This window comes from Lethenteron reissneri, chromosome 3 (assembly GCF_015708825.2).
Source record: "Lethenteron reissneri isolate LAM-NWPU_2019-01 chromosome 3, ASM1570882v1, whole genome shotgun sequence".
Lineage (NCBI taxonomy): Eukaryota > Metazoa > Chordata > Hyperoartia > Petromyzontiformes > Petromyzontidae > Lethenteron > Lethenteron reissneri.
The window spans coordinates 2,368,510-2,382,083 of NC_083781.1; the positions used below are offsets into that span (position 1 = coordinate 2,368,510).

Consider the following 13,574-nt stretch of genomic DNA (forward strand, 5'->3'; position numbering starts at 1 on the left):
CAGTGTTTGAACATCTTAACACCTCATGTGTTATTGCCAGAAAGGGTAAAGCCTATTTTTCTTTTTCATATTATTTGGGTCCTACGGTAAAGTCACATAGATAGGTTCAAAGAAAATAACAAAAATAACAAAAACTACAACGTTTCGATCGCAACACAAGTGTTCGTCATCACACCTTGCTTCATCAAAACAAATAAGACAACTACAATGTGAGGGAGGATTACAAGATAAGGATTGATCAAGTCCAAAGAATAGAGTGATCTCAGTAACTCGTGACGTAGACCAATAACCTACAGTTTGTACGCAGAAATTAATGGAAACAGTACGCATGGTACAAATGAATATGTGTAATAACAGTACAGCCTACATGTGTTGTGAGTGGACTAGTGGCCACAAGGAGGTAATGACAGGGGAGTCAGCCTACAGTGTGAATGCACTTGTGGCCACGGGAGTATCAGCTGTGAGTGTGAAGGGACTGGTGGATACGGGAATGATGAAGAAGGGAGTGTGGTCAGGTGAGGGGAGAGGACGGTGGAGTCTGCCGGTGGAGCAAGCGTCCAGAGTCAGCGAGAATGATCGAGAAGGGGGGCGTGGCCTTGGTTGGTATAAAAGGGAGATAGCGCGGGAGACTCGGGGCTGTTGCGGTGGGGTCTCTACCTCATGTCAAGTGAACGTGTCTTCAATAAAGTTCTGTCTCAAGAAAAGTGTGTCAAGTCCTCATTACACATGTGTAGTGGCGTAACGCGTGCAGGGTTGCAAACAGCGAATGCATTCACGCGCGGGGTTTTCAAACAGCGGGTGTATTTCAGGGCGAGCAGGTGCAAGCGTTAGGACATGGAACAGCTGCCAGAGAGGCGCCAGCAATTGAGAGGAGAAGCGGTAATTAGGTGGGTGCATTTGGGGACAGCCAGGTGCAAGCGTGCAAAAGTAGATGCCAGAGAGACGCGAGATGGAGACGATAAGGGAGAGAAAGCACGTGCAGGAGGCGCCGCCGAGACGCCGGCTTAATAGGGGGCAACTGAGGACCCTTAATGAGGAGGGGGATATAAAGGTATGTGTGGAGAACATGGGTTGAGTTGGTTGGAGCTGAAGGAACGAAGAGGACAAGAGCCGGAGACAAGAAGCCTGGGACCTCGTCCTCCACACCTCGTCCTCCCCAGCGGTGTTGGCTGATCCCCCGCTGGGGGCACGGACGAGGTTGGAGGTGTGAGAGAAGGCTGACAGGCTAGCGGAGTGTTAAGTGACAGGCTAGCGGAGTGTTCAGTGACAGGCTAGCGGAGTAATAAGTGACAGGCTAGCGGAGTATTAAGTGACAGGCTAGCGGAGTAAGAGAGAGAATTTGGAGCAAGAGGTGCGTTGTGTTAAGAGTGAGGAGCATCCGAAGTAATAAAGTGACACAGGAGAAAAGCTGACAGTGTCCATGTGACTACACCACTACACATGTATTGTGTGTGTTGTTGTGTGTGGGAGCGGTAGTGTAGCGGTTAGCGCGCCATGCTATGAAACTGGCGACCCGAGTTCAATTTCCGCTCACGGCTAACACCAGTGACGATTATCTGAACCAGTCCTGGGCCTACCCTAGGTCGAATCAGCCTCAAATGAGTGCCTTGTGCAGTGTGTAAAAACATTGCCACTGGGGAGACAAAGGCGGTCGGGCGTGGTGCTGGCCACCCACCCCCTCGTGTACCGTGCTGGTCTTCATAGGTGCTCGCTAACAGCACCTGCCCCAACAGTCTGTAAAGGCTATACGGGGGATCTTCGTCTTTGTGTGGTTGTCGGTCACTGCCCAAAATGAACGGTTTTCGTGACAGAAGGGCATATGAATGAAATGTCATGTATGCAAACATGACATGTTCAGATAATTCCGGGAAATATACTGGCACAATGCATTTTCATTCACACTTGATAGCAATACCTAGCACATGACATGTCATTGTTCTGCCTTCTACAGCATTCCGAAAGGTAAACACGCTTGACGTGGAATTGATTTCTATTCATGGCACAAAGGAGAGCACCCCAGTTTGAATAAAATATTTTCAGAGCCGTATCATAATTGATATTGCGATTACAGATGTAGCAACATAGAATGGGTCACTAGGGCGTGTAGCGCTGATTACTGGTAGAGAGCGGGATTGTGGGTGTAGTAGCCCGGTCTACTGGCAGGGCAGGTGAAGTGTGCCATTGGAGCGCGTCGCGTCGGTTGCTGGCAGAGAGGGGGGATCTGAGGACGCAGCAGCCGGTCTGCAAGCAGGGCACGTGATAGGCTGGGGTAAGGGATGTAGGGTAAAGGTGACAGAGGGGACACGTGGGGCTGAACCCAGAACCTTCTGGTAGTGTCCAGAAGGGGGCGTGGTCAAGGGCGGAGCCAGGCCACGCTGGGGAGGATAAAAGGGAGGTCCTGACGCTGTGTCGGGGCTGTCGTTTGGAATGGAACCCGTCGTCCACGCAAGTCTTCGTCCCCGGCTTCACCTCCTCGGCGTTGTGGGTCAGGCAGCGTGCCGGCCGTCCTGACCCGTGTGTAGTTATCCCCTGTACGGTGGAAGTGTAGAATCGACGTGTGTGCCTCCTACTATTGGTGTCTCTGAAGTGACTACTACACAGGTAATGAGTATTTCACTGAAAAAACCCGTTTAAAGGTGAGAATGACGAATACCTGATGCACCGCTCGTTCGAGAGTCTTTGGTTGAACGTGAAGAGGCTTGCTTCAAGATACTCAATCAGCGGTGACAGAGCCTGCAAATAGTTGTAGACAATATTTTTTTAATTCAAGCTTCTGTTATTTATGAATTGATATGACTAAACAGATTGATTCCTACACTTAACATCACACGCACAAAGTACGACTATTTTGTCACTATTTTTATTTTACCAGGTAAGGCCCACTGAGCTATACAGCTTTTTTAGAAGCGACCTGGCCACAAATGAAAGCTCAACGAAGTGGCTTATCACGTCCACATTTATAGAAGCCAAATACTCTAAACACGTGATGTTGATTCTAAACGTGGAGGGAAAACCCGGAGGGCCGGGAGAAAAATCCACGTGACAACCACGGGGAAAGACACATGCAAACTCCAAATATACAGCAGGCGTCAGGGTCGGCATCGAACCCACAACCTCCTGTAACGTGAATCGCGTGCGAATGACTGTATTGTTTACAAAATCAGTTCTGACGATAATATACGAGGCTTGGATTCAAGGCCACGAGCCACAAGGCCAAGCCAAGGCAAGGAACTGCAGGCTTTTAAATTGAGGCTAGCGTCAAGACGAGTCAAGGGCGGGTCTCCTAGGCTGCTGATTGGCTACAGTAAGCAAAGCTCGTGTTGTAGTATTGCAACTGCAGTATGGAACTTCTTTGAAACAAATTTATACCGTTACATCTTCTCCCGATGTAATTTCGGGGAGATAAAATGTTAATTTAAAAAATAAACTCACCAGTACGTTCTATCCGAGTCATCATTGAACAAAGATGGCCACTGCATCGCGTGCTTTCAGATGCGTTTCTGTGGCCATCTGGAATGCTCTTCCTTCTGATATGAGGAAACCACTGGAGCTGATTGAAAAGTTATTTATTGAGAACAGTTTTTAGTGTTCAGTTTGTTATCCTTCCCTCGCACCTACGATTAGCAAAGTTGGCTATGTACAATCTTGATTTGAAGCTTTCTTGACTGCAGGAATCCATACTCTTGGTTCTTTCGGTAAAATCACGTGGTTAGAAATAACTACGTGACTTTTGTTTCATTTTATTTCTAACTACGTGACTTTACCGAAAGAACCAAAGAGTATGGCTATGTACAGTGCGAAAGAATTTCAACATACATACATAGGTACAATTCTGAGATATTACACGTGACCAGTTTAAAACACGACACAAGCCCTTGAAGTACTGAGGCCCGCGGACTCCCTAGGCCACAGTGGCGAGGCCGCGCACTGGTTTCGGGGACTAAAGACTGACTTAGACCAGACGCAGAGTGTAGGTTCACATCACACGCATGTGCTCTGCTGAAGTAGTGCACATCATGGCTGGCAGCGTTACGCGAGCCACACTGCACCTGTGCCAACCGTGTGGGCAGATAGTCCTCACCCCGAACAAACTATGATAGACCTCACTGGCGTCTTGGCCAGTGAGGTTTATGGGTGGAGGGGGGTGGTGTTACTATGGGTTGCACATGAGTTCCAGGATTTAGGATGCACATTTCAGACAACATGGAAACATCACTGCCATAGCCTTGATCTGGCTCACCAACGTCGACACCAACACGGAACGCCGCTCATCACCCCGCCCAACAGAAGAAGAAGAATAAGACGAAGACTTCACCTCTGGGGGTTGAATGTAGTCTGGTGCATTCACGAGGGATGCCACTCGCTGCTTAAGATCCAAAAGCATCTGAAGAAAGAAAGAAAGCGAGGATGAACAGATTAAAAGAGAGCACAAGTACATGACAGCAGGGCTTCATTTCAGCCAGGTCTATCTGGGTCAGTAACCCAAAATATATAATTAAAGAAAGAAAGTATTTGTATTTTACCAGGAAAGGCCCATTAAGCTACACAGCACTATTTCAAAAGTGACCTGGCCACAAATGACAGCTCAACAAAGTGGCTTATCGTGTGCAAATTTATTGCAGCTAAATACTCGAAATGCGTGATGTTGATTCTAAATGTGGAGGAAAAAACTGAAGGAACCGGAGAAAAATCCACGTGACCACGGGGAGAGAGAGACATGCAAACTCCAAATATGTGGGCATCAGGGTCGGGATCGAACCCACGACCTCCTGCATACCAGGTGAGGTAGTTAACATATTGCCACCTTGGCGCCCTTCTACACCCGGCACACCACATCCAGTATATATCTTCCTATGGCTGCGGCTATGAGTCATGTACTGCCTTCGGGCGGGTGGGTGTTTGGGATCCGGATGTCTGGGAGAGGGATGGGGGGTTAGCGATGCCCCGTAAAATAATCCATGACGAATTAAGCCCCCGGACGAGTTACGGTCTGAACGTTTGACGACGAACCCGCGTGGGCACGCTGGTAAGGATGTCGTTGGCTTGGCAGGCGAGGTCGTCCTGGGCTCCGTGAAGCTGCCCGTACAGCGCCGTCTGCACCTGCTTGCCGTGGTCTCCGATCGCCGCCCCGAACTCCTCCCAGCCCAGCTGCTCGGGGAACAGCAGGAGCTTCTCCCGCACGAAGTCCAGGTCGCCCACCACGGCGCACAGCTGCGCTCGCACGGGCGGTCGCCACGCATAACGCAACAGGGCGGGGGTGACGGCGAGCACATTCAACGCTCGCGAGCCACGCGTGGGTTTTTTCCCCCGGATTGGGCTGCGCGTTGAGCATTTCATCGCGGTTGGCTGCGTACGGTGCGAAAGAAGTTCGATGTACGTACGTTTGTTGTCATTTTCATCTCCTGAAGACGCCCGCAGGAGTGCATGGTGCGAGCATGAGAAAGGAAATGCTTAACAAGGGAAAAGCCGCACTCGGACAATACAAATCTGCTTGACTGATCGGTGTTTGGTTAGGAGTTATGACATTATGTACTTTAGCATCATCTCACAACCCTGAGCCAGCAGTGGAAATTCCCCATTCCCAAAGCAAGGGACAATCTCTGTTGACTTCCCCCGCAAAGCGGTATTTGGTTTATCAACCCTGGAGGCATGATGGGCTGAATCAACCCCCCCCCCCCCCCTCCAACAAGAATTTGACCTCGCAGACCTCAGTTCTGTGATTACCTGCGTCGACACTTTGCTCTCTCTGCCAGCAGGCTCGGCTGGACACTGCTCCAGCTTCTGATGGATGAGTGTGGCATAAGCGACGCTGGCGTCACAGATGTCCTGATCGAAAAACAAAACCACCGAAAAACCCAACAGTCAATGATGGAATGGCTCCACAGCTCAGTGATGCCACGATCACGTGTTGCACAGGCAGGGACCCCCTTTAATGCGATTCCCCCATCGTTGTGGTCACCGAATGCCAAGTGACCAAAACTTCCAGCCCCCCCCGCCACAATTCGTGAAGGAGGATATGTCATCGTTTTTGCCGCCTGATTCAAAAGAGCGGAGTAGGCTCAAGAAAGTTGCCAGGAGGAACGGGTGGAGAGGTGGGAGAGCTCATCCACATTGCAAATCGTAACCCCACGTTATAAGACACCATCAATGAACGGCGAATCCTGGAGGATAACTATTCGCTCCGCGAGTCCACCACTGCCCGAGGCTTGTATGTAGTGTACGTATGTTGAACTTCTTTCGCACCGTGGTAGCCAACCATGCTAATCGGAGGTGCGGGGGAAGGACAATGAGCTAAATACAAAAAAGCAATTCAATTGAAAGACATTTTCAATATATATTTAAAAGTTCATAGCTCTAGTGGCTTCCTAATATCGGAAGCGTTCCAGATGGCCGCAGAAGTGCATCTAAAAGAGCAATGCAGTGACCATCTTTGTTCGATGGTTAGCCAAAATCCGCTGTGAGGATGACCGGAGTTTGCATGATGATTTATGCTCCTTGACGAGATCAGCAAGGTTTTGTGGTTCATTTGTGGCCCGTGACTTGCCGCGAGATCCGAACCGGCAAAATCATGACTCTCAACAACCGATTATAATTATTGCTGCCACCTTGAGAGACACTCTTAATCTATGTCTGACAACCTTATATTAAACCCTGGCTAAAGTTTAACATTGCAAATAGACAGCTCTTGGTCGAGGCGCAGACATCTTGTATAAGATTTGTTCAGAATTCACTCACGCACAGGATAGTTACTGTATAATGTGCTGCCCCAAAAAACAAGAGAGCAGATAAGCATTAAAACTATCAAGACGGTTAAATGGCCTGACAGATAAAAGCGCATTCACAGCCATTCTAGATTTGAAGATTTCGTGACTGCAAGGATCCATACTCTTTGGTTCTTTCGGTAAAGTCACGTAGGTAAAGAAAAGAAAAGAAATTAAATCACGACGTTTCAGACACAACACAAGCGTCCGTCATCAGGTGGGACAACCACACCAAAAAGCAGTTGCTGAAATAGGCAAGAAAACACAATATAAGGTGGGATGGGTGTGGTGGCTTGGTGCCAAAAATTATTCCCGGAACAGCATTCCAGATTGTTCCAGCTGAATCCGAGTGACTCCTCAGACTCGGCAAAGGGAGACGTCAGCCGTCTCGGACGTCAGTCGCCTTGGCCGCGTGACGGCGCTCACCTGGGTGAGTTTGGTGGCGAGGACGAAGGCTTCCAGCGGCTCGGGCCACGCCAGATTGTGCCAGAACTTCTCGAGCTGGGAGAGGCAGGTGGCCGTGTCCACGGCGGAGGTGCTGTGAAAGACCAGGCTGTCCATCGCCTCCAGCTGAGTCGCGGCGCGCAGGGGAAGAGGCGGGGGGTGGGGGGGGGACGACAGCGCAGAGGTCCTTGTGGGTTTTACCGTGAGAGTTGGCGCTTTGTGATCGTCAATAGAGCTGAGGAGGAGGAGCAGGAAGAAGAAAAGGAGAAGAAGGAGAAGAAGGTGCCCGTGAAAGGTGGGATACCGCAATAAACGGAGGAGTCACCGAGTCTATGCTGACAGCCTTCCGGATGCGATCGTGAATCTTCTGCTGGATGACCACGAACCACTTGTTTATGGCCGGCTGGAACCACTTGTGGAAGCCGAACAAGGCCAGCGTCTCCGTAGCCCTGCAAGGCATTGAGCAAAGAGCCACTGTGAGGGTGCGGCCACGGTTGCCGACGGGCAGAGCCCCACCATAGGTTGTCGGGTTACACGGGGCTTCAACCAGCTCTGTGCCGGCGACCCGAGAAATAATTTCCACACCCGGCACACCACACCCAGTATGCGCCTCACTATGGCTGCAGCTACTAGCTAGGCGCATGTCTACTCCAGTCTACCAGCGACCCAGGAAACAAAACAAAAAACCTTAAAAGGTGAAAATGCCCAACTCAAAAAGTACCTAAAACACAATGACGGATGGGATCCCAATTCATGGACCACGTAGCTTACCCTAGGGGTGGCTGGGGGGGGCTCCAGATATCACTTGCCACTAATGTGAGCCGTGCCTGGGAATTGAATACAGGTTTCCAGGTTCATAGTGTAGTGGTGATACGCGCTGACAGTGGGGATCGTGGGGCAGCGTGTGGTGATTGGCTGTGTGCCGGTGACGCGCGCTGACGGTGAGGGATCACAGGGCAGCGCGGGGTCATGGGTTATGTGGTGGTGATTGGCTGTGTGTTGGTGACGCGCGCTGATAGGGAGTGATCGTGTGGCAGCGCGGGGCGATTGGTTGTGTAGTGGTAACACGCGCTGGGAAAACGGATCATAGGAACAGCGCGCCGTGATTGGTCGACTAGTGGGCGCTCACATCGCGATCCGCAAGAGGGTTATATAAGGCGGTGCGCGCGGGCGCTCGGGGAGTTGGTGACCAGCGAAGATTGAAGACGGCGGAGGAAGAGATAGGGCCCTGCGGTACCTAGTCCCACTGTCCTTGTAAGGACCGGGGCTCTGTGTGACCCAGAGGCGGGACCCTGGGACCCGGGGCCGAACGTCCGTGTGAGGGCCGGCTCGCGGGACCCAGAGGTTGTGACCCACGCCCAAGCTGGGGTGGGTCTGTAGGCTCCAAGGACGTTACGGGGCTGGAGAGTAGTGTGAGCATGCAGTGTGAGCATGCAGCGTGAGCCATAGTCACTACACGTGTCAGTGGAGTGTGTAGTGGGAGAGGTAGTGACCACACGTGTCAGTGAAGTGTGTGTAGTGTGAAGAATAGTGACCACACGGTGTATCGAGACAAGTCAAAGTTTAATAAAAAGTGTGCTACCCGTCAAGAGGTTTCCTGCTGTCATTCTGAATACTTCAACTGGCGTCAGAAGTGAAACAGTCTTCCAGGCATGGATACAAGGAAGACCCGTCGGACCCACGGGATTGACCGCGAGGATAACCTTGACGACTCGGGCCAGCTGGCATCGGGGGGAGAGGACGAGGAAATGCCTGACGCCGCAGGACCCGCCGAGGTCGCCGGACGAGCGACTGGGTACCGATTCCGTACTCCGCGAGGCGCACTCCCGTCTGGCAGAGCTGCTGCTTGCCGGCGCGTCCATCCTGGCAGAGATCAACACGTCGGGAGGAGCGGGGACGTCGGCGGACATTCAAAAGGCTCGCCCCGCGGATTCCCGCCAAAATGACTTGGCGATTCCCGCCATTTCTACTGCGCGGACATCTTTTGGCGGGAACGGGGAGCAACACGTGGCGGCGGTTCTCCAAGCGCGCCCGCTTACGTCATCAACGCGCGCTGCGGACCGCCATCAGCCTCCCGCCATTGGGGCCGCCATCTTACAGACCGACGGGGCGGCGGAGAGGAACCACGTGGCAGAGGACGACGACTTCATCTTCCAGCAGCGCCTTCCCACGTTGTCGGCCTTCAAGGCGGAAGGCGGCGACTGGGGCGCATTCCAGTGCAGGTTTCTGGCGCATCAAGAAATGTCGGCCTGGTCCAACGCTACGGTGCTGCGGGCACTGCCTGCCATGTTGGATGACGACGCGCTCGCGGCCTTCAGGTCCGCACGGAGGTCGGACCGCTCCACGCTTAAAGCTGCGCTGGGTCTCATGGCCAAGGTCTACGGACCTCCGTCGGCGTGTCGCCATCATTTTTACGGCCGACGGAAGGCGGTCACGGAGACCGCGCTCGCCTACCGCACGGCGTTGTTGGCTCTCGCCGACGCCGCGTTCCCTCATATGGACGAGGAGGGCCAGGATGCGATGGTCCTGGAGTAACTGCTCAAGTTGGCGCAGGACCTGGGGGTCCCCATCAACACGGCCGACGAGGTCGATATTTCTTCTTTGCGGGTCGCAACAAGTATACAGGCGTACGAGGTCCTCTAGCGTAAACAGGGAGGTGTCTGCACTGCTGCCGTGGCCTCATGCTCCGGGCCCCGGAGTCACCGAGCCCCAAGTCGTCAGCCCACGAGAGGAGGCGTTCACCGCGGGACGACCGGGGGACTGGAGGTCGGGGGGTCGTTCGCCTCTGCGATCGGCCCGCAAGCTGGAGCAACCGAGACCTCCGGCGTCCCTCGTCACGTGTTATAACTGTGGCCTCCGGGGCCACGTGGCGTCCGGTTGCCGCGCTCCACGTCAGCGCGCCACGGGACATCGGCTGGACGACGACCAAGGCCCCAAGTCATCCCTACTACCCCCGGCAAGTCGCGGCACCTCACATGCTCGACCTACAGGCGCGACACACATGGGCCGTCGTGTTGCGCCAGAGGAAGGCCAGTTAGGGATCGGGGATTCGGTTCGGCGAGGGGGGTTTGTGCGGGACCGAGGGGACATAAAATGGTCTGAGTTGGGGCACAGGATAGTGGCTGCGTCGGCGGGATCATCGGTCGTCCCGGGAATCATTGACAGGGTCGAGGTCAGGGTGCTAGTGGACACGGGGGCGTCGGCGACTATTATATCAGACCTCATTTACAACATTCTCCCCGTCCAATGTCGACCTCTACTCCCAGTGGACGTGCCATTTTACGTGGCAAATGGGGGCTCGTTGGGCATTGTCGGCCAGATTAGGGCATCCATTTGCATTGGAGATATTAAATTGTCGGGACCCGTTTTCGTTTCTTCCTCGTTAGCAGTTCCTTGTCTGTTGGGCACAGACTTTTTGGCTAAAATGCCCATTAAAATTCTCATCGATCAGCGTTGCATTGAGCTACCATCGGGTCGCCGTATTTCATTTTTGTCGAGTCCTACCGAAATTCGAACGGCGTGCGCTACGATACAAGCGCTGGCGACGCACACTGTGCACGTGCCTCCGGGTTCACATATGTTAATTCCCCTCCGGTTGAGGAAACCATTGGTTGGGGAGACCTCGGAACAGGGAATGCTTTTGGGTCCTTCAAATAGGGCTGTCGGGGGTCTCGATTTGTCGGTGGCTCACACTTTGGTTCGGGCTGACAAGGACCCTTTCGTGATGGTTTTAAACGCCGGTTCGCGGCCGGCCATTATTCAGCAGGGCACTGTGCTAGCTCACGCGGCACGGGTCCCTGGGGAAGAGCGCCTGGTTGCGCATGTTGATCCAAACCCGACGCGGAACAATCCATCGAGGGAGGACCTTGAATGGGTCGATTCGCTGTGCGCGGACTCGAACGATTTGTCTACAGTACAGTTGGGTGCGCTGCGTGCGTTGCTGATAGAATTTTCTGATGTGTTCAGTAAGCATAAATATGACATTGGGTGCACGGACCTGTTGCGCCACCATATTGAAACAGGCGATGCGGCACCGGTTAGGCTAAATCCCTTCCGGCTGAGTCCTGTTGAGAAGGAACACGTTCAGTCGGCCGTCAACGATATGCTAAGGGCCGACATTATTTCGCCTTCCTCCAGTCCTTGGGGGGCACCTATTGTGCTGGTTAAAAAGCAAGACGGCTCCTTGCGATTCTGCGTAGATTTCCGTCGCCTGAATAAAATATCCGTGGCTGACGCGTATCCGCTCCCCAGAATGGACGAGTCCCTCGATGCATTGTCTGGTGCGCGATATTTCTCAACTCTTGATTTACTGTCGGGATTCTGGCAGCTGCCACTCGACGATGAGTCTAGACCTAAGACAGCATTTCGGACTCCAGGGGGCCTGTTTCAGTTTAACCGGTTACCCATGGGACTTCACTCCGCTCCCGCGACGTTTCAGCGCCTTATGGAATTGGTCTTGTCGGGCTTGCAATGGGAAACTTGCTTGATTTACCTGTACGATGTCATTGTTTTCAGTAAAACGTTCGAGGAACACCTCCAGCGGCTGAGAGGAGTATTTTTGCGGATGCGATCGGCTAAATTAAAGTTTAAACCGGCCAAATGCCACCTTCTTTGTAAGTCCGTGAGATACTTGGGACACATTGTCGATTCTTCGGGGATCTCTACCGATCCCGCGAAGATGAACTGTGTCAGTTCATGGCCAACGCCCACGTCGGTTTCGGACGTGCACAGTTTAATCGGTTTTGCTTCGTACTACCGCCGATTCGTTGAGCATTTCGCCACCATTGCTAAACCCTTGCACGCTCTAACGGCAAAAGGAGTCAAGTTCCGATGGGGACCGGAGGAGGAGGCCGCGTTCTGCTCCCTCCGGGACGCCTTGGTGGGTGCCCCGCCCTTACGTTATCCTGACTTTACAAGTCCCTTCTTGCTAGACACGGATGCTAGCAACACGGGCATTGGGGGGGTGCTCTCACAGGTCGTCGGGGGAGTTGAAAGGGTGGTCGCCTATGGTAGCAGGGTTTTGTCGCCGGCGGAGCAGCGCTACTGCGTCACCCATCGCGAGTTGCTGGCGATTGTTTTTTTTGTGCAGCAGTTTAGACCGTATCTCTATGGCCGTCACTTTACGGTCCGGACGGACCACGCGGCGCTTCAGTATTCATTGAGGGTCGCCCAGCCCTCGGGCCAATTGTCACGGTGGTTGGAAGTCCTCCAGGACTATCAGTTCACGACCACATACCGTAAGGGGTTGCGCCACACTAACGCCGATGCCCTGTCGTGATTGTCGCCTTGTCACAAATGTGCGTGCTTGTTGGGATCGGCGCGCTGTAAACCGCCAGCCGCGAAAAGTATGGGGGTGTTGGCCGCTTCCCCGGATGCACCGATCGGTGATGTTCCCGCTACCCCTGTGGGAGAGGACTCGCTGCTCTCACTGTCGCTGATTGAGTGGGGCCGTCTCCAAATGGCTGACAGCTCCCTACTAGCGTTGCGTCGCAGGGCGGGGGATCCCGAGGAGGGCCGGGAACGAACTGGTTCCTGGGTACTCAGGCAGGGCCTGTTAATGAGATGGGACAATTTGTCTCGGCGCCACGCACTCGTGGTGCCTTCCGTTGTGCGAGGGAAAGTTGTCCTGGCCGCGCATGAACGCCTCTTGCATTTGGGGGTAAACAAAACGCTTGCTCTGCTTCAGCGTGACTATTATTGGCCGGGGATGGGAAGTGATGTGGTGAATATCCTAAAGGGGTGTGTTGAGTGCGCCAGACGAAAACCACCGCCAGTGGCGTCAAATCCACCACTGCAATCTATTCAGGTCTCGTGCACTAACGAGCTCGTGGCGCTCGATATTTTGGGGCCTTGTCCAGTCACGCCTAGGGGTAACAAGTACCTGTTGGTTGGTGTAGAATACTTTACCCGGTGGCCTATGGCGTGGCCACTCGCCAACCAGTCGGCGGCAGCTGTGACGGACGCCTTTGTCCAGGGCTATGTTTTGGACAAAGGGGCTCCCGAACGCTTGCTGACCGACCAAGGGAAAAAATTTTCAAGTAAATTATTGCAAGAGGTGTGCGACCTATTGGGTACTAAGAAGGTGCGTACCTCCCCGTACCACCCACAGACAGACGGGATGGTGGAGCGACTCCACAGAACTTTGACTTCTATGCTGTGCCAGCAGGTGTGTGAGGCACATGTTGACTGGGACCTGCAGGTCCCTGGGGTCCTCGCCGCGTATAGAATGGCTCCCCATGCAGCAACGGGATTTTCCCCATTCTATCTGATGTATGGTCGGGAAGCCGACCCGCCCATGGAAACGCAGCTGGGACTGTCCGCGCCACGAACGAATTCGAAATTGGCTGAACATATTAAATTTAACATTCA

The 13,574-nt window shown here is 53.2% G+C and overlaps 1 protein-coding gene across 1 annotated transcript in view; it reads right to left on the reverse strand.

Annotated features, from left to right (window-relative positions):
• LOC133345100 (BAI1-associated protein 3-like) overlaps positions 1–13,574 on the reverse strand; it is a 64,047-nt gene that overhangs the window by 8,187 nt on the left and 42,286 nt on the right. Inside the window, exons 19-24 of the mRNA XM_061555580.1 lie at positions 7,531–7,654; positions 7,188–7,331; positions 5,725–5,826; positions 5,011–5,211; positions 4,316–4,384; positions 2,654–2,733 (exon numbers count right to left, since the gene is read on the reverse strand). Coding sequence (XP_061411564.1) covers positions 2,654–2,733; positions 4,316–4,384; positions 5,011–5,211; positions 5,725–5,826; positions 7,188–7,331; positions 7,531–7,654 — 720 coding nt within the window. The remainder of the gene's footprint in view (positions 1–2,653; positions 2,734–4,315; positions 4,385–5,010; positions 5,212–5,724; positions 5,827–7,187; positions 7,332–7,530; positions 7,655–13,574) is intronic.